The sequence below is a fragment of the Podarcis erhardii genome, assembly GCF_964252035.2.
Source record: "Podarcis erhardii genome assembly, chromosome: 3".
In the NCBI taxonomy this organism is placed as follows: domain Eukaryota; kingdom Metazoa; phylum Chordata; class Lepidosauria; order Squamata; family Lacertidae; genus Podarcis; species Podarcis erhardii.
This window is the reverse complement of record NC_138507.1, coordinates 50671596-50696613: the sequence shown is the minus strand read 5'-3', so window position 1 is coordinate 50696613 and position 25018 is coordinate 50671596. Positions and strand designations below refer to the sequence as shown.

The 25018-nt window shown below is 41.5% G+C and overlaps 1 protein-coding gene across 2 annotated transcripts in view; it reads left to right on the top strand.

The window, feature by feature from the left end:
• PDSS2 (decaprenyl diphosphate synthase subunit 2) overlaps positions 1-25018 on the top strand; it is a 69998-nt gene that overhangs the window by 14028 nt on the left and 30952 nt on the right. For both annotated transcript variants that reach the window (XM_081857296.1, XM_081857295.1), the window contains exons 2-3: positions 2693-2827; positions 18102-18300. In XM_081857296.1, the coding sequence (XP_081713422.1) occupies positions 2693-2827; positions 18102-18300 (334 nt within the window). The remainder of the gene's footprint in view (positions 1-2692; positions 2828-18101; positions 18301-25018) is intronic.

The window sequence follows — 25018 nt, the reverse complement described above, 5'->3', positions numbered from 1 at the left end:
GTATGCATAGTGCTACTGTTGGATGATCAGGATGATAAACACTGTGCTGACATATCACCTGGAACATTAATGCTTTCATGTATTCATACATTTTAGATTTTATTTGCTCATCATGTTTCAGATTATTGAATTTTTCTACCTTGTTTTTGGCAGAAACCATTGTCTACTTTTCTGACTGCTTTGGAAATACAATGGAATTTTTCTACTATACAGTATCTTCTGAACTTTTCTTTGTCTGGTGTGTGTGTGTGTGTGTGAGAGAGAGAGAGAGAGAGAGAGTAAGAGAGAGAGAGAGAGAGAGAGAGAGAGAGAGAGAAGCAGCCTTTATTAGTACACTACAACTCTCAGCCTGCAAGTTCTAAATGCTTATTATGCCCAATGAAAGTTTTTCTCTTCTGGGAAAAATACTCAAAATAATATAACTGCTAAACCACTGAAATTACAGATTTATCTGTAACTGAAAAGTTGAAATTCCTGAGCATTAGAAGTTGAAGTGTGCAAAGCTTTAATGGGGATACTCATGTTTGCATGATTTATTCTTTTAAACAGATGGACGTTAGTAGGAGGTGTAATTCTTTCAGCACATAAACTATTAGCCAGTGTTACTTCTTGTGTGGGTGGTGCGAGTCTTATATCAGCATACCATAATAGTATACTTGTTTCAGAGCTAGACTCCCCCCCCCCCCATGAATTTTTAAAGAAGAGCTCTATTTAAATCTGTGAATCTGTCAGGCATTTAAATCTAGGTTTTGTCACATGGATAACATGGAGAATAATTGTTTCATCCCCCCCAACCCTCAGTCTTTTCATTTTTCTGTAGATCTGTATTTGCTGTGGGTAGTTGTACCAGTCTAATTTTATTTACCTTAAGGGCACAGTGTTTAATAATACCAAGCTGCACAAACTATAACAGGCAGCACCTTAATCTTGGTAGTTTTGTATTTATATTTACACTTCTGCTTGTGTTTTCCCCAATCTTTTAAGAAAGAATTTGATACTAATGTGTGTGTGCATGCAGGCCCAATTTTACTTGGGCTGCATCCAGTTCCCCTTTCCCCCCTAGGGGCACCTGTCTTCTGCCACATACCCATCAAGAATAATTGCACCATCTGGAGGACTTTTATGTACCTGTAACTTGGGTTGAATATCTCTAGGGAACTGAATTCCGGTGGAATGCGAATGTGACCCCTGGAGCCATGTCAAGTGACTGCAGTAGCTTCTAGTTACTAAAGGATGGCCACCTTAGGCTTTATTTGTTTCAAGTCTTATGCAGTTTGCTGTAGTGAAGATAGAGTATATGTTGCTAATGTAATTCTGTTTACTACTTTCGTTGAAAAAGAACTTCAGCTTTTTCTTAGCTGATAACTTGGACAAAGCAACAGTAAATAAACAGTAAGGAATGTTAGGTGATACAGATAATATGAGCAGGTGCCATACTGCTTGTCAACTACTTTTGTCTATCAATTCCTGCTCTGTACTTTGTCCACTGACATTTCTCTCTGTCTAGGGTTGCTACTAATTAGCAGCTGTTTTTAGACTGGAGTACTTCCCGGGTTAATCACGTGTTTCTTCCTCCGTATTCTATTTTTATCTATTCTCTATCATATGGTAATAGACTTCATTTATATTTTCATTCAACCAAAGCGAGGTTGGTTGTGGAAACTGAACTTGTCTTCTAACATTATAACTTTAGTTTGAAACTTCATATAACTTGCATAATCACCATACCTATCCAGAAAATACTTTATGCCATTGCATATTGATTGCTTTTTCAATTATATAAGCCATCTCTATATGCTATATATATTGGTATCCCTCTGCTAATACTGTTTAGACACCATATCTCCCGTCATTCCTGATCATACAATATGGTGGCTGATGCTGATGGTAGTTGTAGCTCAAAACACCTTTAGCCACTAAGATAGAGAAAGCTAGCCTTAGGGCTGGTCCACACTTCACTTGTCCCATGGTTATAAAACAGGGGTCTGAGTGGTTTTCCATTTGTCCCACTGCTTTCCCCAGGAAAACCTGCTCTTTGCTGCTGAATTAGAGTAAATCTCAAGCCCTGTAAACAGCAAGTGATGTTTGTTCCGATTCAGCGGTAAAAAGCAGGTTTTCCTGGGAGAAAGCAGCAGGATGAGCGGGAGTGTGGATGAGCCCTTAGTGTTGAGAATGATATAGAAGCTGTAATTTTGAGAGATCAGGAGCAAGCTTCCAGTGAGCCTTGGACTTGCATACAGTGGTACCTCGGGTTACATACACTTCAGGTTACAGACTCCACTAACCCAGAAATAGTACCTCGGGTTAAGAACTTTGCTTCAGGATGAGAACAGAAATCATGCTCCAGCGGCGCGGCAGCAGCAGGAGGCCCCCCCATGAAGACTAGATATTCTGTTGTGGTGCCCACAACCCACGTCCCAGAAGCCATTTTGCTCCTAACTTTTTCAATCCCAGTTTCTAATACTGTACGTAATGTGGAGCTTTCTAAAGAAGCAGTAGAGAACTATAGATTCTAAAGTGAAAGCAGAAGTTCATTCTCTCCTCTCACACATAGAGAACAGGGCAGGACACAAGCTGTGGCTCATCTTCAGTCATCTAACCCACTATTTAGGCAGTCATCTAAATTGGTCTTAGGAAAAATTATTTGAGTGTTCAAAATTCTGATCTGACTTAACTTTATTCTTTTTTGCAGAGGTTTTGTGTTGGATAGCAGGAACAACCTGCAGATGAGAGGCTTGGTGGTTTTACTTATATCTAAGGCAGCTGGGCCCAGCATAACAGCAGAGAGCTCCCTCCAAAATGATATGATCAGTGGGATACATCCTAGGTAAGAATTTTCTAATGCAAAAGATGCAGAGTCATATCTATTTTCTTTTCAGATTATGCCAATATGTGTGTGGTTGTTTTTTTCAAAATATGCAAATACAGTGGCACCTCGGGTTACAGACACTTCAGGTTACAGACTCTGCTAACCCAGAAATAGTACCTCGGGTTAAGAACTTTGCTTAAGGATGAGAACAGAAATTGGGCTCCGGCGGGAGGCCCCATTAGTTAAAGTGGTACCTCAGGTTAAGAACAGTTTCAGGTTAAGAACGGACCTCCAGAACGAATTAAGTTCTTAACCCGAGGTACTACTGTACTATTGAGATATATGAGAATACTATTCAGAAAGACAGCTTCTCTTCCTGTTTCCATCTGTGCTTCATTAAAAAGAAAAGTTGTATATTGCTTTTTGTATATGATTATCTCTACAATCCTTACTTTTATCCCTGTTTGCAACAACTCTATGAGATCCTTATATAGGCATTTCCCAGATAGGATGCTGCACTGAAAAATAGCGTTCTAAGTGAATGCACAGCAGAAGGATTTTCTATCCACATAGATAGTTTTATTGTAGCAAAAGCACTCATCTTTTCCATCCAGGCCCAAGTACTGCACGTATCACTTTCCAGTCTGTGTTTGACCTTATATTACTTCTTATTGTACTGATACAGAATAAAAAGGGTCTATTTTTCAGTGAAATTATTATTAAACCTCTTTGAGGGTTGTTGTTTTATTTCATTATTTTTTATGAAATAAATAAATAATAAATAAAATTGTTAAATTGCCTTCCTTCATTTGGATCACCTCCCATACCTTGGTATCCAATCCTCCAATACAGGTGCATTGATTCCCCCCCCCCCAAAAAAAAACACCTGAATTGTAACTGAATTGTGTGGTGTAGTGGTTAAGAGCGTTAGTCTCGTAATCTCCACATGCAGCTGCTGGGTGACCTTGGGCCAGTCACACTTCTTTGAAGTCTCTCAGCCCCACTCACCTCACAGAGTATTTGTTGTGGGGCAGGAAGGGAAAGGAGAATGTTAGCCGCTTTGAGACTCCTGAAGGGGAGTGAAAGGCGGGATATCAAATCCAAACTCCTCTTCCTCCTCCTCTTCTTCTTCTTCTTCTTCTTCTGTTAGTAGGTGTACAACTATTTTCCTGCCTTCTAACATGACTAGGTCTTTTACATAACCAGAAAACATAACTAATAGATTGTCTCATAACTTATATCCAGTAGTGATGGCTCTTTTATCTTCTTTGGTAGAAATCATTGGCTTCCATTGCAGCAAAATGTTGATTCAGGATATGGGAGAAATTAATAAGGTGTATATAGGTAGAATGAATGACTTGGCTTCTGCAAACCATGGTCCAAATATCTGGGGGTGGGGGGAAGCCTGTGCAGATGTCTTTGTCTTCTTATAATGATGAGTGTTTGGCAGTGGTAATATGTAATATGTAAGGAGCAGTTCTTGCCTGATCCACAAGATGAAGAAATATGCTGCATCCTTGTAAGATTACTACCTATTTTCCAAACACAGTAATACAGCTGACCTACTGAGTTAGCTGTATATCTTCATTGACTATTACTTTTCCAGGGTGTTTTAAAGAAAGACAGGTAATCAGTATCTGCTCACAAAGATTTCCTGTTTTAGGAAGTTGAAAAGAAGTCACATGTGGATCTTTAAGCATTCATAGGAAATATGATGTTGACCAGTTTTCCAAACCAAGGAACCTTCATCAAATCATTCTTGATCACTGAGAATTACCAAAATAATGACCATGGAAAACTGATTCAAATGTGACAGTTCTAGATGATTGGTCACGTAGGGGTCATTGTTAAGAGTAGCTGCATTTAACTTGCAGTGTGGTGATGATCCTTACAGAATGTCTTTATTTAGAAGATGGCTGGAAAAGCTGTGCTGTGCCCAGATATAAGAAAATTAGACAAGGTGTGATTGCATCAACAGCAGTTTTTTGTGCAGCAAGAAGCAGTTTTGGATGTGTGGGCAGCCGTTGTCAGGAATGAAGTTGGGTGGTGGTAATAAAGATTTGGATTGGAAGTTGGGTGATGGGAAGGAACCATAGCCCCAGTCCAGATCAGGGTCCTATGTGGCTATTATTTATGCATTTAATGCATCATCTACATTTTTTATGCTGAATCCTGTATGATTTGAAGATGTAGCAACCTGTCAGTAGTGATAATGCAGAATCCTTACTTGTGCTGGCTCTCTGGTTCACTGTCACTACCTTTAGTAGGCTGCAAGGGAACTTAAGGTGTACCTGCTGCATGGTAGTGGTGAACAATTTTGCCTGACAGCAGCACGGAGCTATTGTGCTGAAGGACTCAATGGTCACTACTGTTGCTGACATGAACCCATGGTAGAGTGGTTTGGTGGTGGGTGCAGGCACCTGAAAGTTCCCTTCCCTTGCAGAAGGGCAGTTTTCTAAGATTTTGTGTGCATATAAAGATTTTACTCATGTCTAATATATTTAGGTGCCTGTTTCAGATGCATGGAGGAAGGGCATGCCAACTGCACACGTGGTACATTGTCTATACAGTATTATACACTATATGCTAGCATGTTGATGTAAAAGCCCTACTGAAGAATTCCCAGTTTCTTAACAAATCTGCCATACCAACATATGGCTCTGACTTCAATACATGGCTTGTAGATGCATTTCTGTTGAAAGATATTCAGAAAATTTAATTATGCTTCCCAGTAGAACAGGCATAAATTAAGTAAAATGTAACCCCCCTTCCTCCCTAACTGAAGATCAGCAACTGATACAGGTTTCCATGCATCAAGAAAGCATTTGCAAATGTTAAAATGAGAACAAACTATAAAAAAACAGTGGAAGGCAATTGCCTTAATAATAGAAATGAGCTGACGCCAACTTTGCAAAATGCATCTGATTAATCTGATCCTGTCCCAGAGGCGGCAGCAGTTGCAAGCCTCAGAAGGGATTTTTATCCCTTCCCTGCTGCTGATTATAGCAGCACACCTGGTGATAGGGGCAAGGGCTCAGAGGCAGCTTGCCATCTCCTTTAACTGTTTAGCATCATCACATGCACATAGCAAGGCCCATCTGCTTCATTGGTATATTTTGCCAAAAGCAGAGGAAACAAGCACCATGATGAGGTGAAAATTGTGGCTGGGGGAGAGGATGGAATAAATCTCTTTAAAGCAAGTTTAAATGTTAGAGGGTTCAAAGTGGTGCGGGAGGGAAATTGGGGACTCCACCCCCTATTAATTAAAAACATAGGGTTCCCCCACACTTTGGTGCCTTTCTTATTAATTAATGCTTGTTCTTATCCATCCTTTTTTACTGATAAATAATTTTCTCTGGTAATTCAAGCTTTAATTTTACTCTCTCTCAATGGACCTTATATTAATGTTTAGAACTGGAAAGAACCAATAATAGCTACCCTTGAAGTGTAAAATGTTATATATATATATATATATATATATATATATATATATATATATATATTTGCTTTCGTAGATTTTCACGGGTACAGGAATGCAGGTTTTGGTGTCCTCGGGTGTCTTCCCGTGTAAAAGTTGGGGTGTCTAGGCGACGTTTCGACGAGGTCTCACTCGTCATCTTCAGGCTGGTGCTTTCGGCTTCTTGTTACTGGAACAGAGCAGGATCTCAGTGTTTGAGTTCCTATAAATACTGTAGAGGGGGTGTGGTGTATAGCCTCCAATGTTCTGGGCAGAGAGGAAGTTCCCAGGCTAGTGTGCCTTTTCTTCTTTTGTTCCTTAATTACTTGAGAGATATCTTGAGTGATTTCTTGAGTGATATCCTGAGTACCACTTAGGTGGGTCATTAGGTGTGGATTAGTTGTTAAAGTCTTTGTGTCTTGACCTCTTGAACTTTGTGAAGAGTTTTCCTGAGAAGATGGCTGTAGTGTACTTAGTTGTGCTCTGGCTTGGCTTCGTGTATAGGGGCGAGCTGTGGTTTTGTGGCTTGTGTCAGCCAGATCTGTGTAGGGATTGCCAAGCCAGAGCACAACTAAGTACAGTACAGCCATCTTCTCAGGAAAACTCTTCACAAAGTTCAAGAGGTCAAGACACAAAGACTTTAACAACTAATCCACACCTAATGACCCACCTAAGTGGTACTCAGGATATCACTCAAGAAATCACTCAAGATATCTCTCAAGTAATTAAGGAACAAAAGAAGAAAAGGCACACTAGCCTGGGAACTTCCTCTCTGCCCAGAACATTGGAGGCTATACACCACACCCCCTCTACAGTATTTATAGGAACTCAAACACTGAGATCCTGCTCTGTTCCAGTAACAAGAAGCCGAAAGCACCAGCCTGAAGATGACGAGTGAGACCTCGTCGAAACGTCGCCTAGACACCCCAACTTTTACACGGGAAGACACCCGAGGACACCAAAACCTGCATATATATATATATATATATATATATATATATATATATATATAAATCTTATATATCTTATATATCTTTTTTGATTTTGAAAAAGGCTATGCCCTTTTGAGAGCCAGTGTGGTTTAGTGGTTAAGAGCGGTAGTCTCGTAATCTGGGGAACCGGGTTCACGTCTCTGCTCCTCCACATGCAGCTGCTGGGTGACCTTGGGTTAGTCACACTTCTCTGAAGTCTCTCAGCCCCACTCACCTCACAGAGTGTTTGTTGTGGGGGAGGAAGGGAAAGGAGAATGTGAGCCGCTTTGAGACTCCTTAAAGGGAGTCTCAGGAATTCATACCCTGGTCTCCCAGGTCCAACACTTGAGAAGGACTTACTGCTACTAAAGCCATTAAAACCCACAGATCAGTGCTTCTATCATACAAGTATTTTACATAGTTTTGAACGTAAGCAATAAGATTGGCCAAATTTCTGCATTAATAAAAGCTTTCTTTACTTGGATGAGGCAAATTTTTATTTCAGTGTTTGTTTGACACTTGGAATACCAAATGATTTTCAGCTGTTTCATCTTGATCTGAGAAATGAAACAAATATTTTGAAACAAGTGCCACTTAACTATATTTGAAAATGTGTTCTTGTTCATGCATCATAGGGCTGAATCCATCAGTATTGTCACTTTCCAGCTACATTGGTATGGCTATATATTTTTAAAGCTATGTGGAAATATTTCAGGGAAACACTTGGACAGATGAGCATCTGTTCACAGGTTTGGTGGTGTCTGTACATAATTGGCAATGCATATTAATGGGAATCTGTTTACCTTGCTTCAGTTTGTCTTGCATAGTCATTGCAAATAAACTTTTAACTAGAGTTTTGAAGGCACGAACCTAAAATTCAGAAAATAGCATGCAGTTTAATCTACCTATTATGTGCAAAACTATTGCCATTTTTTTAATGGTCCTTACCTTCTCCATTTTTTGAATTGTCCTTACCTTCTCCATTTTAAAATATTTTTTATTTGATAAAATTATCAGAACATAAAGAAAGTTAAATATAAAGGTAAAAATAATGGACCCCTGGACGGTTAAGTCCAGTCAAACCTGACTGTAGGGTGTGGCGCTCATCTTGCTTCAGGCTGAGGGAGCCGGTGTTTGTCCATAGACAGCTTTCTGGGTTATGTGCTTCTGGCACAACGGGACACCTTGACAAGTGCCAGAGCACACGGAAACGCCATTTACCTTCCTGCAACAGTGGTACCTATTTAAAGCCACCTTTCTGTAAGATAAAATATATTTGCCTTAGGCAAACTATTACCCTGTGTAAGGGGTTTGACTAATCACATTATTAATAGCTCAGTAGTAAATGTTCTTTATAAAAATTACTACTGGGCTTGATATTTTGCAAGTTTTAATGCGGTTGAAGATTTGTGGCATGGCATCAATTTAAATAATATAATATCCCACAATTTCCCAGCCTTTCTTGTTTCAAAGGTATCTCCTTACAATGTCCAGTGATTAGCATAAACCAGTCTAGAAATTAGTGACAATAATTTTATTAGGACAATACTGCCTTTATTTGTTCCCAGATTCAGAGCTCTATAAGATGTCCACCATGTATAGGAGGAGTTTGCTCTTTTTTTGACGCATAGAATCATAGAATTGTAGAGTTTTAGTTCAACCCCCTGCAATGCAGGAATGTCAACTAAAGCATCCATGGCAGATGGCCATTCAACCTCTGCTTATAAACCTCCAATGAAGGAGAGTCCACTTCTGAGGGAGTCCGTTCCACTGTTGAACAGCTCTCACTGTCAGAAACTTCTTCCTGATGTTTTGTTGGAATCTCCTTTCTTGTAACTTGAATCCATTGGTTCGAGACTTACACTCCAGAGCCGGAGAGAACAAGCTTGCTTCATCTTCCATGTGACAGTCCTTTAGATACTTGAAAATGGCTATCATATCTCCTCTCAGTTTCCTCTTTTCCAGATTAAACATTCCAAGCTATACTAAGTCTTGTCTAATTTCAGAAACGTTAAATGTCATTGTATTGGCATAGTTATGTAACAGTAGACTCTGCCTGATATCTGCTGGTCCAACAGCTCCTAGTACATCTTTCTCTTGAGCAGCTCTACTTCCAGTCTCCAGGGCTCCTGTTTGACTACAGATCCAGCTCTTGTGCAGGTTCCTGATGGAACATATCAGTCCTGAAACTGGCATTGCCCAAATGCACCATGCCACAGTTCCAGACCTTGCCTCGGCCAGAGCAGGGTCGATCCTGGTAAATCTTGGCCAGGTAGGTGGGGTACCTGAAAGGAAGGTGGAGGCATCTTTTACGTATGGAGCTCCTGATTGCAGATGGTCCTTTTGCCTGATTTTTCAGCGATGCCTCTACCCTCCATTGTCACAACCAGCCTCATTCAGGTTGTGCAGGAGAGACTCCCAGGAAGCTGATGGGGGAAAGGACAGTCAGCTTCTGCCAACACCCCCCTCCCTTTACCCATATGCTTTTCTCTGATTCCAGCCCAAAATCTTGTATTTAATTATCTTCCTTTTAGAATTCATATTGGATTTTGAAAACATGTTTTCACATTTTAGTGGCAACTGTTAAGTAAGGTCAGTTGTTTAAACTATCACTGTATATTTGAAATGATATCAATTGCAGTGGTGATTCTAAGGTAGAAAGTTGTTAATTTAAGATGTCACAGTCCCAGCAGGTTGATGGGACTCCTGTATGGAAGAAGTGATGTTACGCCGACTTCCACCATGCCTGCATGATGAGGAGCATACGTGCAATGACCATATGATCTGTGGGGTTGGGCCAACTGAGACTGAGGACTGTCCTGTTCACCGTGCCACTGCATACCATTATTTGGCTGCTGCATTTTGGACTTTTCAAATGCAGCCCTATCCAGAATTCAATAGAATAGCTGTTTGTTACTGTAGCATGTATGACTGTGGCTAGGACTGCTTTCTTCAGGTAAGGGCACAGCTTGCTTACCAGCCCAAAGTGGTAAAAAGTGCTCTTGGCCACTCCCACCACTTGGACATGCAGAAGTGACTCCAGATCCAGCAGCACCCACAAGATGAAAATCCAGTTCTTACAAGGGAATGCAACCCCAACAGGAGCAGGCGGCACACCTTTTGAATGGATCTGCCCCCCAAATGGTTGCTTTGACTGGACTGGATAAAATTTTATTTCCTTCATCCTCATCCAGTCTTTTGCTGATGTCAAACAAATGCAAAGAAATAAATTCAAGGCTAGCAGTTCAGTTGTGGGGGTTTTGTTTTTGCTGATTCCACCACTTTTATTAGTTTGTAGCCTTAATATTTGAATGTAGCTTATCTTTATTTAGAACAATTCAGTCATTGTATCTATCTGTCTTACTAAGCATAGGTTTTGATACATACAAATTTTATTCCTATTCTCTCTCTTGGTACACTCTGCTGGATAATTAAAAAAAAATGTAAGAGACCTTTGATCTATCATTTCTATAACATAAAATATAACTTAATTTTATTCCTGACCATAATGGCTTTAACCTTGTGTACTAATTTGAATATGCTTGTGGAGGTAGAATCTTAAATGAGACACAAATGAAGGGAAAATTGCTAATGCTGGCACTGTATATCTAATGAGTACGGTGTAATAAACCATAACCTCTTCAACAGTTCTGTGGAAAACAGTGTGATTATTTTGGATGGATGGCTCTTTGTGTATGGCTCATTACCATCTGGCATAATCTGTATTGATATAGACTGTAATTGTGAACTATTTGACATGCTGCTTTTAATAAATGTGACTTGGCTGGTTTGGGCTGGTATATAGGAAACTGTAACAAGGGAGTTAAAGGCTGTCTTTCAGATCTGAATCCCAGTCCAGATTCCTTGTGTGCGGGAAAAGACCACCTCCACAGATCCTCCTCCACAGAACAGATGGTCAGCTCTGGAGAGAGAGAGAGAGAGAGAGAGAGAGAGAGAGAGAGAGAGAGAGAGAATATGTGTGTTTAGAATTAGTTTTGCTCCAACAGGTGATTGGTGATGTTAGATTAGATATGGGTATAGACTATGCCGGATGTTCAGTAGTACCTCCACTCTATATCCTAACCTAGCTTCTGGACTGAGAGACTCCACCCACCCTTCTATCCTGTTGCATCCTGTTGGATCAAATTAAGGATCAGCCAATATGCAGATAGGTGCTTGGCATTAAGTTCTTGCTTTCTGAATCAGGACAATTGTATTCCTGTGCAGTTAACTTCCAGTGCAAAAAAGGGAAAGTTTAGTTGGAGGACATATTGAGGCAGTTTTTGCACTCTTCCATCACTCTCCTGGAATTCTTCCCACAAGGCAGTTGGTAGTAAAGGGGCCTTGGGGGCTTGCAGCTGAAGCAGGCTCTGATTAGGTACTCTCTAGTTAGTTTATTTAACAAGCCTCAGAAACCATGGTTTGAAGATGGTTTGTCTTGCAACAGACTGGAGTTCATTACAAACGATGATCTCTGGTTCCCTTTTGATGACAAGTTGAGATGAGGGAGAAATGAAACTAAACGTTGCTGGAGTCTTCCTCAAGCTGCATGGGACAAAGGAGAGAAATCCTTTTAGACATACCACACATGCACATTACAGGCCTAGAAACCCTTTTAGACACACCGTACTTTCTGTTTTCTCCTACAGACATACACATCCTTCATATATACCACGTCCCCTGGCAGTGCACTGAAGGAAGTTCAGTTTAAAACAATGGGCTCTGACCTTAACAGACACAAGACAGAAGGGGGGGGACAGGGACCCAAGAGGATAGTAAGTACATTCACCAGTCCTTACATTATGATTACCCAGTGACCAGATGGAGTTGCTGTTTGTGAGGGCAATCCTGGAGGAGCCAAGCAGCAATTGGTCCCAGTGAGGTTGATGATCAGAGGATAGGCTCACTGCCCCACTTCTTCAGATGTAGCTAGGTGGAAATGCTTAGCAGAGTTAGGGGGGAGGGAAGCATCCCTTGACAATAAAACATTTTGTTGTTGTTTAGTCGTTTAGTCATGTCCGACTTTTTGTGACCCCGTGGACCAGAGCACGCCAGGCACTTCTGTCTTCCACTGTCTCCCGCAGTTTGGTCAAACTCATGCTGGTAGCTTCGAGAACACTGTCCAACCATCTCGTCCTCTGTCGTCCCCTTCTCCTTGTGCCCTCCATCTTTCCCAACCTCAGGGCCAATAAAACATAGTAAATCTTAATTCTCACACACAGTTGTATGACATTAAAGTTTATTATTCCAAATAATGGGCCACAAAAAATAAATTAAACAGTAGGGGCATGATCCAGACTCACCTCTGTTCACAGCTTTGTATGTGTGGCAGGAAGATTTCTGATACAGGGATAGCCAAGCTCAAGGAGTTGGATTGGATCACTAAATATGTTTGCTAAAATAACTTTATATTTTTAATACTAAAAACTATAAAATATTAACGGTTGTTAGATTCCCAATTTCTGTTTAAAAATTATTTGAAAACTGTTAAATCTAAGGAGTTTAGATTCATATGTGTTGTGCCATTTAGTTACACTGTAATGTGGTTTCCAGAACATGCACTGACAAATCAACAACACTTGATCATTGTTATTATGAACACCCATTGTTTGCAATGTAATACAATCCTGAGACAGGACAGTGCCCTTCAGATGCAAGGGTAGATTTAATATTGAGACAACGCAAGCATCTAGAAGTAAATGATTATCTGCACACAGCATTTTCTAAGAGACTCCCTTCCTGCTGCATCAGAATTTGTATATGAGTATATACTCAATGAGTTCCATGAGCTCCACGTTTTCCTTACTTAATTGTAGAGATTGGTTTTTGTTGTTGAACTGAAAACAGCCATATTAGTTAAAAGTTATTATTAGGGATAAATCAAATGCTCTATAATATGATCTAAGGAAATGTGAACATATTATAGATTGGTGGGGTTTAATGCATTTCAGCAGAATCAACCAAGTCAGTTGGAAGTTCTGCTGCAAATGGTATGTCAAATACAAACCCCCCCCCATTTATTCTATGTGAAATAGTGAAAAATAAACTGGCTGCGCTCTAGGCATCTTTTGCAAGATGTAGCTTGTAATGGTACATTGCCATGTATTATAATCCAGATAGTACAGTTTTATTTGATAGTATATATACCCACTCAGCTCAGCTGCTTCAGAGCTACTTCATAGCATAGAAAGTATACACTGCCTCGTTTAAAGCAAATTGTGGCGCTTGAGCTGTTTACCTTCGTCTACTAGGAAGTGTGAGAGGGAGCTCCCCATTCAGACTTCCCTTTGTGGCTTTCCCATACTCCTGTTGTGCTCAGTGCGCGAAACAACTTGGTTTGTGGCAGAAGGGTAAATTGCTGGACCTCAGAATAGCAGGGCTGCAAAACTGTGGACTAAGCTAAGAAGGATGATGGGCTGCCCATGGAATAGGGAGCAATGAGAGCAATGGCAGAAATGACAGTGGTGGGGACTCTTGATGAAGGGGATAAAGTCAAAGTTGGATATTACTTTTGCTGGTGCATCTCACGTAAAATGGGTGAGTGCATATGCGCCTTAAGCTATAGCTTGTGTAAGACTTCAGGATAAGGACGCTCATGTGTATACTGTCAACTGCAGCCATATCTCTACCCTGTCAAAATAATTAACAATAATAATTTGTGCTGATAATAGTTAATAATAATTTAGTCTTAAAGGAGTAACGTAATAAAATAAAATAAAATGGATCTGACACATTTGGAAGTCGATAGGGAAAGCTGGATTTTTAAAAATACTGTACAGCATTTCCAGTGTTTCTATTTCTTTTTTTTACTCTTAATTCCCCTATTAGCTCTGTTCTGGCACATCTTATTTTTGGTGCTCTCAAAGCATAACTGTTAATTCAGTCTCACAGTTACATAATAGGCCTAGGCAAAATATATATTTTGTAAGGCTATTGCATGTGCTACTAACGTTACAGAGCTGCAGAAATGTAACTTGTTGGTGATTGGTTTGGTAAAGTATTCTCTAGGCAGGAGTCAACTCAGTTGTTACTGGTGCAGACCAATCTCCACTTGTACAATGGGACTCTCCCCCCTTCCCTTCCCTTCCACCTTCCCATCAGCTCTGGAGAGTTGAGGGAACCCCCAGGTTTGAGGGGGCAGAGGGAGAAGTCTCGATGCGCAGTTGCCCTTTATTTCCTGCCCCCAAAAGTTAGTGCTACATTGGATTCCACTGTGTTTTGCTTATATTACGTGAAAGCAGGAGGGAAGTGGAAAGCTAGTAAAAGTGACAGTCAAAATGATTAATTTTGAAAAAGAATGAATGCTGAGGATATAAATCTGCCTTAAAAACATTTGGTTGTATTGAAATTAGGTGTGACTAACTTAGGTACATTAATATCAGTGGGTCTGCTCTGAGTAGAACTTTGTTGGATACAATTATTGTCTCACCTAATCGCCCTGCTTCAAACCCAAGATTAGTGAAGGGTTGCTACATGTGCACAGTGGAAAGGTAATGGAACTTTATGTTCATATGCCCTTCTCTCTAAATAGGTTTGAAGGCTCAGTGTTAGTAGTGAAAGCTGGTTTTGAGAACTGATCATGATGAGATTGTCTACTTGTCTGTAAATCGGCTAATTAAAGTTTAAATCTGTTGCTTTAGCCACTAGATTTTGATCATTATTACTTCTAACAATGTTACACTTCCCTATAGTGCTTTTTTCTGCCATTTTGTAAATGGCAGTCTCGGTGACTTTTCTGTGCCCATAGGCAGTCAACATTGATTTATCCAGGAAAGAATAATTCAGTAAGGCTGCAATCCTAATAAGCCTCACTGAACACAGGAATATTTACTTCCAAATAAAAATGCACAGGATTAGGTTGTAAACCGTGGTTCAGATACAGTGGTGCCCCGCAAGACGAACGCCTCGCAAGACGGAAAACCCGCTAGACGAAAGGGTTTTCCGTTTTGGAGGCGCTTCGCAAGACGAATTTCCCTATGGGCTTGCTTCGCAAGACGACAGCCCATAGGGAAATCTCCGGGACAGTGGGGAAGCGCAGCGCGTCTTCCCCGCTGTCCTCGGACCTCCTCCGAAGCCTGGCGGCGGGGCGGGGACACCTCCTCCCGCCGCCGGGCTTCGGAAGGATGCCCCGATGCCGGGCAGCGAGGCGGGAAAGTCTCCCCCCGGCGCCCGGCATCGGAACGATGCCCCGATGCCCGGCGGCGAGGCGGGAAAGTCTCCCCCCGCCGCCCGGCATCGGAACGATGCCCCGATGCCCGGCGGCGAGGCGGGAAAGTCTCCCCCCGCCGCCCGGCATCGGAACGATGCCCCGATGCCCGGCGGCGAGGCGGGAAAGTCTCCCCCCGCCGCCGGGCTTCGGAAGGATGCCCCGATGCCGGGCGGCGAGGCGGGAAAGTCTCCCCCCGCCGCCGGGCTTCGGAAGGATGCCCCGATGCCGGGCAGCGAGGCGGGAACGCCTCCCCCCGCCGCCCGGCATCGGAACGATGCCCCGATGCCCGGCGGCGAGGCGGGAACGCCTCCCCCCGCCGCCCGGCTTGGGGCGGGAAAGCCTCCCCCCGCCGCCCGGCATCGGAACGATGTCCCGAAGCCGGGCGGCGGGCCGCGAAGCCTGGGCGCGCTGGCAACTCTCCGCAAGGAGCGCTCCCGCTGCTTGCGGAGAGGTCCGCGAAGCCTGTCCTGGACCTCTTCTGAAGGCAGGCGGGGGGCAAAAGTCTTTGTCCCCCCTGCTTGCCTTCCCAGGGGCTTTTAAATCGCCCCGGACAGCGGAGAAGTCCTCCGCTGTCCCGGGCGATTTTAAAATGCCCGCCAGAAGAGGTCGGGGGAAGGCGGTTTCCATAGGAACGCATTAATTGATTTTCAATGCATTCCTATGGAAAACCGTGCATCGCAAGACGAAAAAACCGCTAGACGAAGAAAATCACGGAACGGATTAATTTCGTCTTGCGAGGCACCACTGTAACTGCTGTGCTTGAAAGCAGTATAAATACCATATTCTTCTTTCTTATTTCAGAGGGCTGCTTTCATAGTAAATAAATGTTCAACAAGTGATCTTTAGTGTACTTTATCTATTATGGTTTACTTAAGTAAAAATGGGACCATAGTTAATAATCTCTTGCAAAGTAGACAACCTCTTAATTACTATTATTTCACCACTCCCAAGATTTCTGTAGAAGATGTTTTCCCTCCTAACACATTAAACTGAATTCAGACTGCTTAAGAATCTCCTATTCTGGTATTCTGTATTAAAACACAGATTCTTTGAGAGATGCCTAGAGCTATTTTATATATTCAGATGACAAAGATTGCTTTACCTTGTTTGTCATTTTAGTTAAAAATTAAGTATGCATTATCAGAAGATGTCATCTAGCATTTTAAAAAATTGAATATACTAAATACATGAGCTGTATTTTTAATGCAATAGGCTGAAGAATACAGGTTCTGTTTGGAGAGCAAACAAGAGCACAGAAACCTAAGGAAAAATGGGAAGGAAGGCTCAGAAAGTAAGACATTAATGTATTTGTGCAACCTTTTTGTGGCAAGCTGTACAGAGAGGATTTTTGTTTCCTTCATTAAAAGCTTATTAAAGGGGGAAAGGGACACTGGGGGTGGGGTGGGGGTGGGGGTCAGAGAGGTGAGCTTGATCTCCTCAGGATATTAATGTGTGCCTTCAGCTGGGGGAAATGAGCCATCACTTGAGTAAGCTGTAGCTTTATGTACTGGTCACTAGGGATCCCCATATGTCCTGGGATCAGCAGCAGTCAGACCTCAGTTGTTGAGAGCAGAGGACACTCATTGGTATTCATGGCAGGTATCTCAGCTCAATCTGCCCAGAGCAAGTCTGTTTAATGTTGATCAGCTGTCCATCTGATAAACTGAATTGATATGGACATTTTCTCCAAGGGCTGCCCTGACAATGACAGCAGAAGCATCAGGATGTCTTGTTAGTTGCCCTCCCTCCTCTTCCCTCGTTCTAGGATGTGTTAACCCTTCTTTAGACATAAGGTTATGACAGAATGTAATTTTCTGTCACATTCAATAGATGGCTTTTATTCCTGCCACTGTCTGAAACAAAAAGGTTAAATTTAGCATATAAAAAGGTTTGTTGTCCCATATACCCATTGCTATAATTTAGCTATGTATGGTAATAGAATGACAAAGTGCATAAAAATGGGGCATTTTTAGACCCTTTTTTAAAAGTGTTTTTGTTGTGGTTGTTTTTACTTGCAATTATCAACATGGTTTAGGGTTGTTAGTACACATTTGAAGAATGGGGGTATCCACATTTGTATTTCTGTTTAAACACTATTTTATATTGTTAAGTATTTCCTTAAATCTAGTAAGACTCCTCATGTCAGGGCCTTATTATACATGGCATCATATATGTATTTAAACAAATATGTTTTATTAGTCCTCTTATTTTGGAGAGGAAAGCAGCCATGGGCCCTGTGCTTGTTTGCTGCTGAAATTTGCCACTTACCTGGCTGCTTTTCTGGCCCTTAAGATTCTTGTTTGTAGCAAACTGCATTTGGGGGGGGGGGGACACAGCCAGGTGAGGAGCAGTTTTTCAGTAGAAAATAAACACAAGGCCCTGATCAGGGTCAGCACCAGCTGCTTTTTCTCCAAAATAAAATCAATCAGGTTAAACACAGTTGTTCAAACGTGTGAGTTAATTCATGTGCAGTTTGCCCCTCAAGTGGGCCAGGCGGGATAGGCTCAAAATGGTGTGCTCACAAAGTGCTGAATGCTATATTTGTATTGATAAGTACTCCATCTGCTATAGTTTTCAGCATTTCTCTTTTGTAGACAACCAGATTATACAGCTGTTTTGCAGCTAATTGAACTGTTTCCTGTCTTTGCTTTAAAGCCAACGAAGTCTGGCAGAGATTACTGAGTTGATTCACACAGCTTTCCTGGTACATCGTGGGATAGTAAACATTGGTGAACTGACATCATCAGATGGCCCGTTGAAGGACATGCAATTTGGAAATAAAATGGCTGTCTTAAGTGGTGATTTTCTTCTAGCAAATGCATGCACAAGCCTTGCTGAACTGCAAAATACTAAGGTAATATGGTTTTTATTGCTTTAAAGAAGGTGTAGGCTTCATTTGTGATTATTTCAGTAGATTTCTCTGCTGCCTTTTGTGAGCTAATTTTGTTAGAAATCCATATTCCTTGAGGCATTAGATGTCATATAAAACTGTACGTGCTGCCCAAAGGTCTGAAATTTTATCAGATACGATATGTCAGCTATGTCAAATAAATTGTGCTATAAAATTAACTCTATATTAACCATATTTACTCACCAAGAAACTACTAGTAAGAGAGCAGACTTATGTCTACCATATGTAGAAATGATGAATTAAAGCAAATTGAACATAACTCAATGAACTTTACTAATTCCCTTTTAAATATTAATAATTTTGTTTGGAACAGGTTTAAAACTAGTTTTTGTTAGAATTTTTTTTCATCTTTTCCATGAAACTTAGAACTCTACTGCACATAACCTTTTTCTATAGTAGTAATATTGTTTATTAAATTTGTATGCTACCCTTTATCCAAAGATCACAGGGTGGTTCACAACACAAAAATACATAATACATAATAAAACAAAAACAAACCAATAACCCCCTTCCCACAAACACATTTAAAAGGCCATAGAATGTTTAATCAGCCGAAGGCCTGGTTATAGAGTAATGTTTTCACCTGGTGCCTAAAGATATGTAATGAAGGCGACTGGAGAGCCTCCCGGGGAAAGCATTCCACAAACAGGGAGCCACCACAGAAATGGCCTGTTCTTGTGTTGACACCTTTCAGGCCTTTTATGGAAGGGGGCACACAAAGAAGGGCCTCAGTTGATGAGCTCAGGGTCCAGGTCAGTTCATATGAGGAGAGGCAGTCCCTGAGGTATTGCTGTCCTGAGCCATTTAAGGCTTTATAGGTGTAAACCAGCACCTTGAATTGGGCTTGGAAACTAATTGGCAGCCAATGCAGTTGGACCAAGATTGGTGTAATATGCTCAAACTGCCTTGTCCTGGTGAGCAAGCTGGCCACTGAATTCTGTCCCAGCTGAAGCTTCCAAACCATCTTCAGAGGCAGCCCCGTGTATAAGTATAATTTATCTAAGTAATCTAACCTAGAGGTTATCTAAGTATGATAACAGAATGATAAAATTACTTAATGCATTGCAGTTTGTTGGCTCTCATCCAGTCCATTACTGAGGCAAGACAATGGTCCAGCACATTTGCTGCCACACCTGCAGGTTTAAAGGTGAAGTAGAGCTGTGTGTCATCAGCATATTGCTGACAATGTTCTCCAGAACTCCAGATGACCACACTCAGCAGTTTCATGTAGATGTTAAACAGCACTGAGTCCTGAGGAACCCCACATCCAAGGCTCCACAGGGCTGAAGAGCACTCCCCAAGCATCTCTGGAAATTGCCGTATTTTTCGCTCTATAAACACACTTTTCCCCTCCTAAAAAGTAAGGGAACATGTGTGTGTGTCTTACGGAGTGAATGCAGGCTGCGCGGCTAAGCCAGAAGCCAGAACAGGGAGAAGGAGCACTGTGCTGCGCTCCGTCTCGCTGTAATAGCTTCGGGGTTAGCGGCGCAAAGCCTCCACAGGGCAGCGGGATGAAGGCTCCCCGTTACCCTGCGGAGGCTTCGCGTGGCTCTTGCGGGAGGTGGGGGGAAGGGACAGAGCGCGGTGCTCTGTCCCTTCCCCCACCTCCCAGAAAAGCCCCCAAGAGCCGCGCTCCCTTTAAAGAGCGTGCAGCTCTTGCGGGAGATTGGGGAAGGGACAGAGGGCAGCCTCTTCCGGGCAGGGGGAGCCTTCATCCTGCTGCCGGGAGAGGCTTTGGCGGCTATCCCAGAAGCCAGATCCCTCTTGCTGTTCTGGCTTCTGGGATTCAGAATATTTTTTTCTTGTTTTCCTCCCCCCAAAACTAGGTGCGTCTTATCGTCTGGTGCATCCTATAGAGCGAAAAATATGGTAGCATCCAAGTAGAACGTGAACCGCTACAAAGTAGTGCCACCCACTTCCAATTTAGACAACTGCTCTACAAAGGTGCCATGGTCGATGGTATCAAAAGCTGCTAAGAGGTTGAGGAGGATAAACAGGGAGGTGTTTCCCCTGGCTGTCTCCTAATATACAGGCAACCAAAGCAGTTTCAGTGCCAGAACCCTAAATGAAATGGAGCTAGAAAAGCAGTTTCATCTAAGAGCACTTGGAACTGTTGTGAAAAGTCTAATCCATCCTTGGACATCTGTTACCATGGGAAAATGTGAATGAGTAGACTGTTCACACATACTGTTCGTGATAGGCAAAGAACTTTTAGAGCAACAGTGATCACAGGGATAACTGGTTGGACATCTTGGTTATGACCTGGTTCACACCCTGTTTTATGTGCGCATGTGCTCAAGAACAAAAAGTGGTATTGTCTACCAAGTGTATTCTGTGTACATGCATGCTAAGATGCACAGAGAGCTATTGCATGAACTTGGTATTTTATAAAATCTGCAATTAAAATCAAGGGGGAAAGTAGCCATAAATCATTCTCAGTCCTACTCAGATTGATGAAAAACATGGATAAAATGCTGCTCATTATTCTGTCTTTAAGTACTTGAGCAAAAACGTGTAATTATTTCAAGCTTGCCTTGAATCAGATCTGTAGTAAATTGAAGCACAGTAGCCTAAAAACTGCTTGTATTCTCAAGCAATTAAGCGGCATGTCTGAAAATTCTGCCAAAACATGTTAACACTTTCTCCCACTTTTGACACCTGAATACTTTAATACCTCCTATATACCATAAGTGGAATACAGGCAATTTATTTATCAACTCATTCTTTCTTGCATCTTAAAAAGCATGAACAGTTGGACTATAAGCCGTAAAAATTCTTGACACTTACACTGACTTGACTTGGTATTATTTTGAAAGATGAGTTTTTTTAGACTTGTGTATTTTGCATGAAGTGTATAAAGCCATGAAGTCCTCCCCCATCTCCTCACCCACCGCTTTGTGAAATGTGATTTCAGCTCATTTACTAACCATTGTTGCATTTGATGATACATGACAGGGTAAGGCCATATAAACCTTTCTGGGCAACACTAATTCAGTAATCCTGTATTTCCCATTGGACCTAGTGGAGTTTTACTTCTGAGTAGACATGCGTTGTAATGGTCCATGTAAGTCAGTAAGTATTTTGCCTAATAATGGAGCCAATTGCTGTGATTTCAAAGCCAGGTGGGGCTAACTCTTAAACCACCTAAAATTTTCAGATGGCCATGAATTGGAAGGCACACAACACTAGACATCTCTCCACTTTGCCTTTCCAATTCTGATATGTAATCCATGAAAAATGTCTGCCTCAAGTTGGAAAGCAGGTGGAGCTGCTGCTGCGGCGGCTGCTGCTGCTGCTGCTGCTGCTGCTATTTCTTCCTCTTACAAGCCCTTGGAATCAGCATGGGGGCTGGAAGGAAACCTGTAACCCAGCATGGACAAGATGGCTGTTTCTGTGCTGCTGAGCTGCATAGCTGGCATCAGTCTTTTCCCAGCTGCCCAGCTGATGGCTTCATCAGTTGAGCTGCAGTGAAAGATGGGCAGAACTCCCTGGGACTTGGCAGGCTGTACAGAGAGTGGCCAAGGATCATATGTGGCCTGCAGGTTGCTCCACTGAGTGCTGTTATTATACCCCAGACTCTGTGGAGAGCTTTTAATTTCTTGCATTCCTAGCATGTAGGACCATCTTCCAAGGCAGATTTGTGGGAAGCCGGCTAGTGACCAGTTTTATATATTAGGATGTGCTAACAAGTGCAGTGAAACAAATAATTGTGTGTGACACATTACAAAGCGTACTGGTCATGAGAGACCACAGTGATTGAGGAAGAACATATTTGTTTCAGTGATTACAGTTGTGATATGCAATATATTTTACATCCAATATTTCTATTATTGTTTTCTACTGTCAGTCCCAAACTAATTCTATCATGGTGTTATGGGCAATTGTCTGAGATTTTGTATGATGCGTTTATCTTTGTATTTCTATCAAGCCGGATAATTAAATGTGAAAATTTGCAGTCATAATGAAATGCAGAGCTGTTTTATAATTGCCAAGGGTAAAATTAGCAGAGTCAATTATTTTCCCCTTAGGCTTTTCCCTGTAGATATTAAAGGGCTGCATGATAATTGCCTTAGGTAACACTTTGATTTTTAAATAACATTAAATATAGGAATTGCTGCTAATCTTGTCACAATTTACCTCTTTGCATTGCTGCTGTAGAATATAACTACTATCAAAGGGCTGAACCTACATTGAAATGTCGGTTATGAAACTGCAGATTGCATAAACTCCTTGCAAGGAAGGCACATGGAAACATCAGTGTCTGTCTTGGTGATGAGGTCAATGTCATAGCTTTCTTAGTTCTTTGTTGGTGTGAACATGCCACTTTGCATAGCAGCGTGTGAGCAGTATTATTTAGCAAATGGATATTTCAGGAAAAGTCATGTTTATTAAAAAAACTAAACAACTACTCTTTTTCTGCTGGAATCCTATTCTGTTATCTGTTTGTGTGTGCAGTATGTGTCAGTTGAAACGTCATTGTATAATTCCAGAGTGAAAAACGTGGCTGTCATATCCATGGTTTTATGGCAAACTCTGTGGCTGATTCAGCTTGCAAATAAAGTATAGGAGCTGCACTAAATCCTTAACAAGTGACCAGATTCCCAGATCAGCTGGCACTTCAGTATCATTGAGCTAAGCAGCAGAATGCAATCATGTCAAACCATATTTTTAAGTTTTTCAGCTTTTCAGTCATCTGTGAATCAGTGACAGCTGACCTGTGGGTGTAGTCGACCTCCTTGTATGCTTTACTGTGATTGTGAAAAGCCTTTGAGTGAAGTATCTGCAAAATGGCAAAGGTACAGTTCATTTATGAAGAACTGTGGTGCTATTTTTCAAATGTACACGAACAAAAAGAGGCAAGTCTGCTTGGAAGCCACACACATTGAACCTGGAGGCATGTAGGTGGCCTTGCCTCAAACAGACTATTGTACTGCAGATGGGAAGAGTGCTGTTGTGCTCAGATTCTTGTGGGGAACTTCGAGTGGGCATCTGGTTGGCCACTGAGACTACAGAGTGCTATACTAGATGGACCTTTGGCCTGACCCATAAGACTTTTTTATGTTCTTATTTTGAATGTTAAATCCTAATGACAAGGAAATGGAATTTGAATGCCAACACTTGTCATTTCTTCTTTTGCCCCATTGTCTCATGCCAGAAAAGTATGCGATGTGAACCGGGAGCTCTGTGTGCAGATTTATGTATGTCTTAGCCTATTTTCAATGTTATCTGAAATAAGTGATTTATTACACGAACTGCACAGAAACCTGCCATATGCGTTAGAATGCATCATAAATGGTGCATATAGTTGCTTCAGCCATGTGTTCTTCTGAGGTGCCTTATTAAGTCCTTGGTTTATAAATACTGTGAAAAATAGATTGTATCATCATAAATCTTTAATTTAAGGGGATGAACTGTAAACATGAATGATCTTCATGATATTTGCTAATGCTTCAAGGACAACTTCCAATTAGTCTGTGCTAGATATTAATTTCTTATATGCATTTATTGCCTAGATGATGTGAATAAAGCTTATGAAAGGGAGTATATTAGAGCTACCATGGCAAGTCCTGGAATTTGGGGCCAGTAGAACTAAATAGCAAATTTCATTTTGCTACTCTTTAAAAGCTATGGGTCATCTTCAATTTAATTGTTGTGCTAGCAGAAGCCAGCACAATGTGCAATGGGACTTCCCCCCTGTCTTCTGCCCATGCGTCCCGCATCATCCCCAGATCTGCTCTAAAGGGTCAAGAGAACCCACAGAACAGCCCGCGAGGGAGGAGAGGAGAATTTATGCTTGCCCAACAACACAGTCTCTTTAGCATTACTTTGAATACAATATGTTATGCAACAGTATGGTTATGTCATATCTGAGCAGTAGTAAAGTAATTGTTGTGATATTACACACTAGCCTTTGACACAGGAGCCTTTTCAGATAATTACTAAGGACTTAACAGAGAATTAAAGAGGTTCATGTCGGGGTGGGGGGGGGGAGAAGAACACAGTGTGAATAGGAAATTCCTTCAGCTTTTCACCTCTGTGGATTGTAGCAGCAGCTATATAAATTTAAGTTGGTCTGAATTTTTGAATATTACATGATCCATGTCAACCTTTGATATCAAAGCACTGGGTTGTCAGTGCAAGTGGAGACTCCAGCAAAGGGAGAGTTTGGTATGTTGTATGAAACACTTGTGTTTGGCACATGTGGCTGTCAGCTGAAGCTATACACAAGGCAATATTGTTTCATTGAACATTAGCTGTTTATAAATAACCAGTGGCACAGATGTACTACTTATATTGTGGCTGAATTTCCGTATGCTAGCTTATGTATTCCTTAAGGCATAAATATGCTGCTTACTAAATAAGCTATTTGTTTACATAAACATCACAGATTTATGCAAGCAGATCTTCCTTCTGCACAGAATCTAAGTAATTCTGAGCTAAGTTTTGATTTAATTTCCCTTCCTGTTATAGGAAGGGTTTACCTGTATTACGGCAAATAATGTACAATATGGGCTGACATTGGAACACAAAGGTTGTAGTAGTGGTTGCTTATGAGTATGTATGATTAGGACTGGGATCCAAACTCTTCATAGTTCTGTTACAAACTAGCTCATAGCAGTTTGTTGTTGGCTATTGTACATGGTGCATTGTAGAGCAGGGC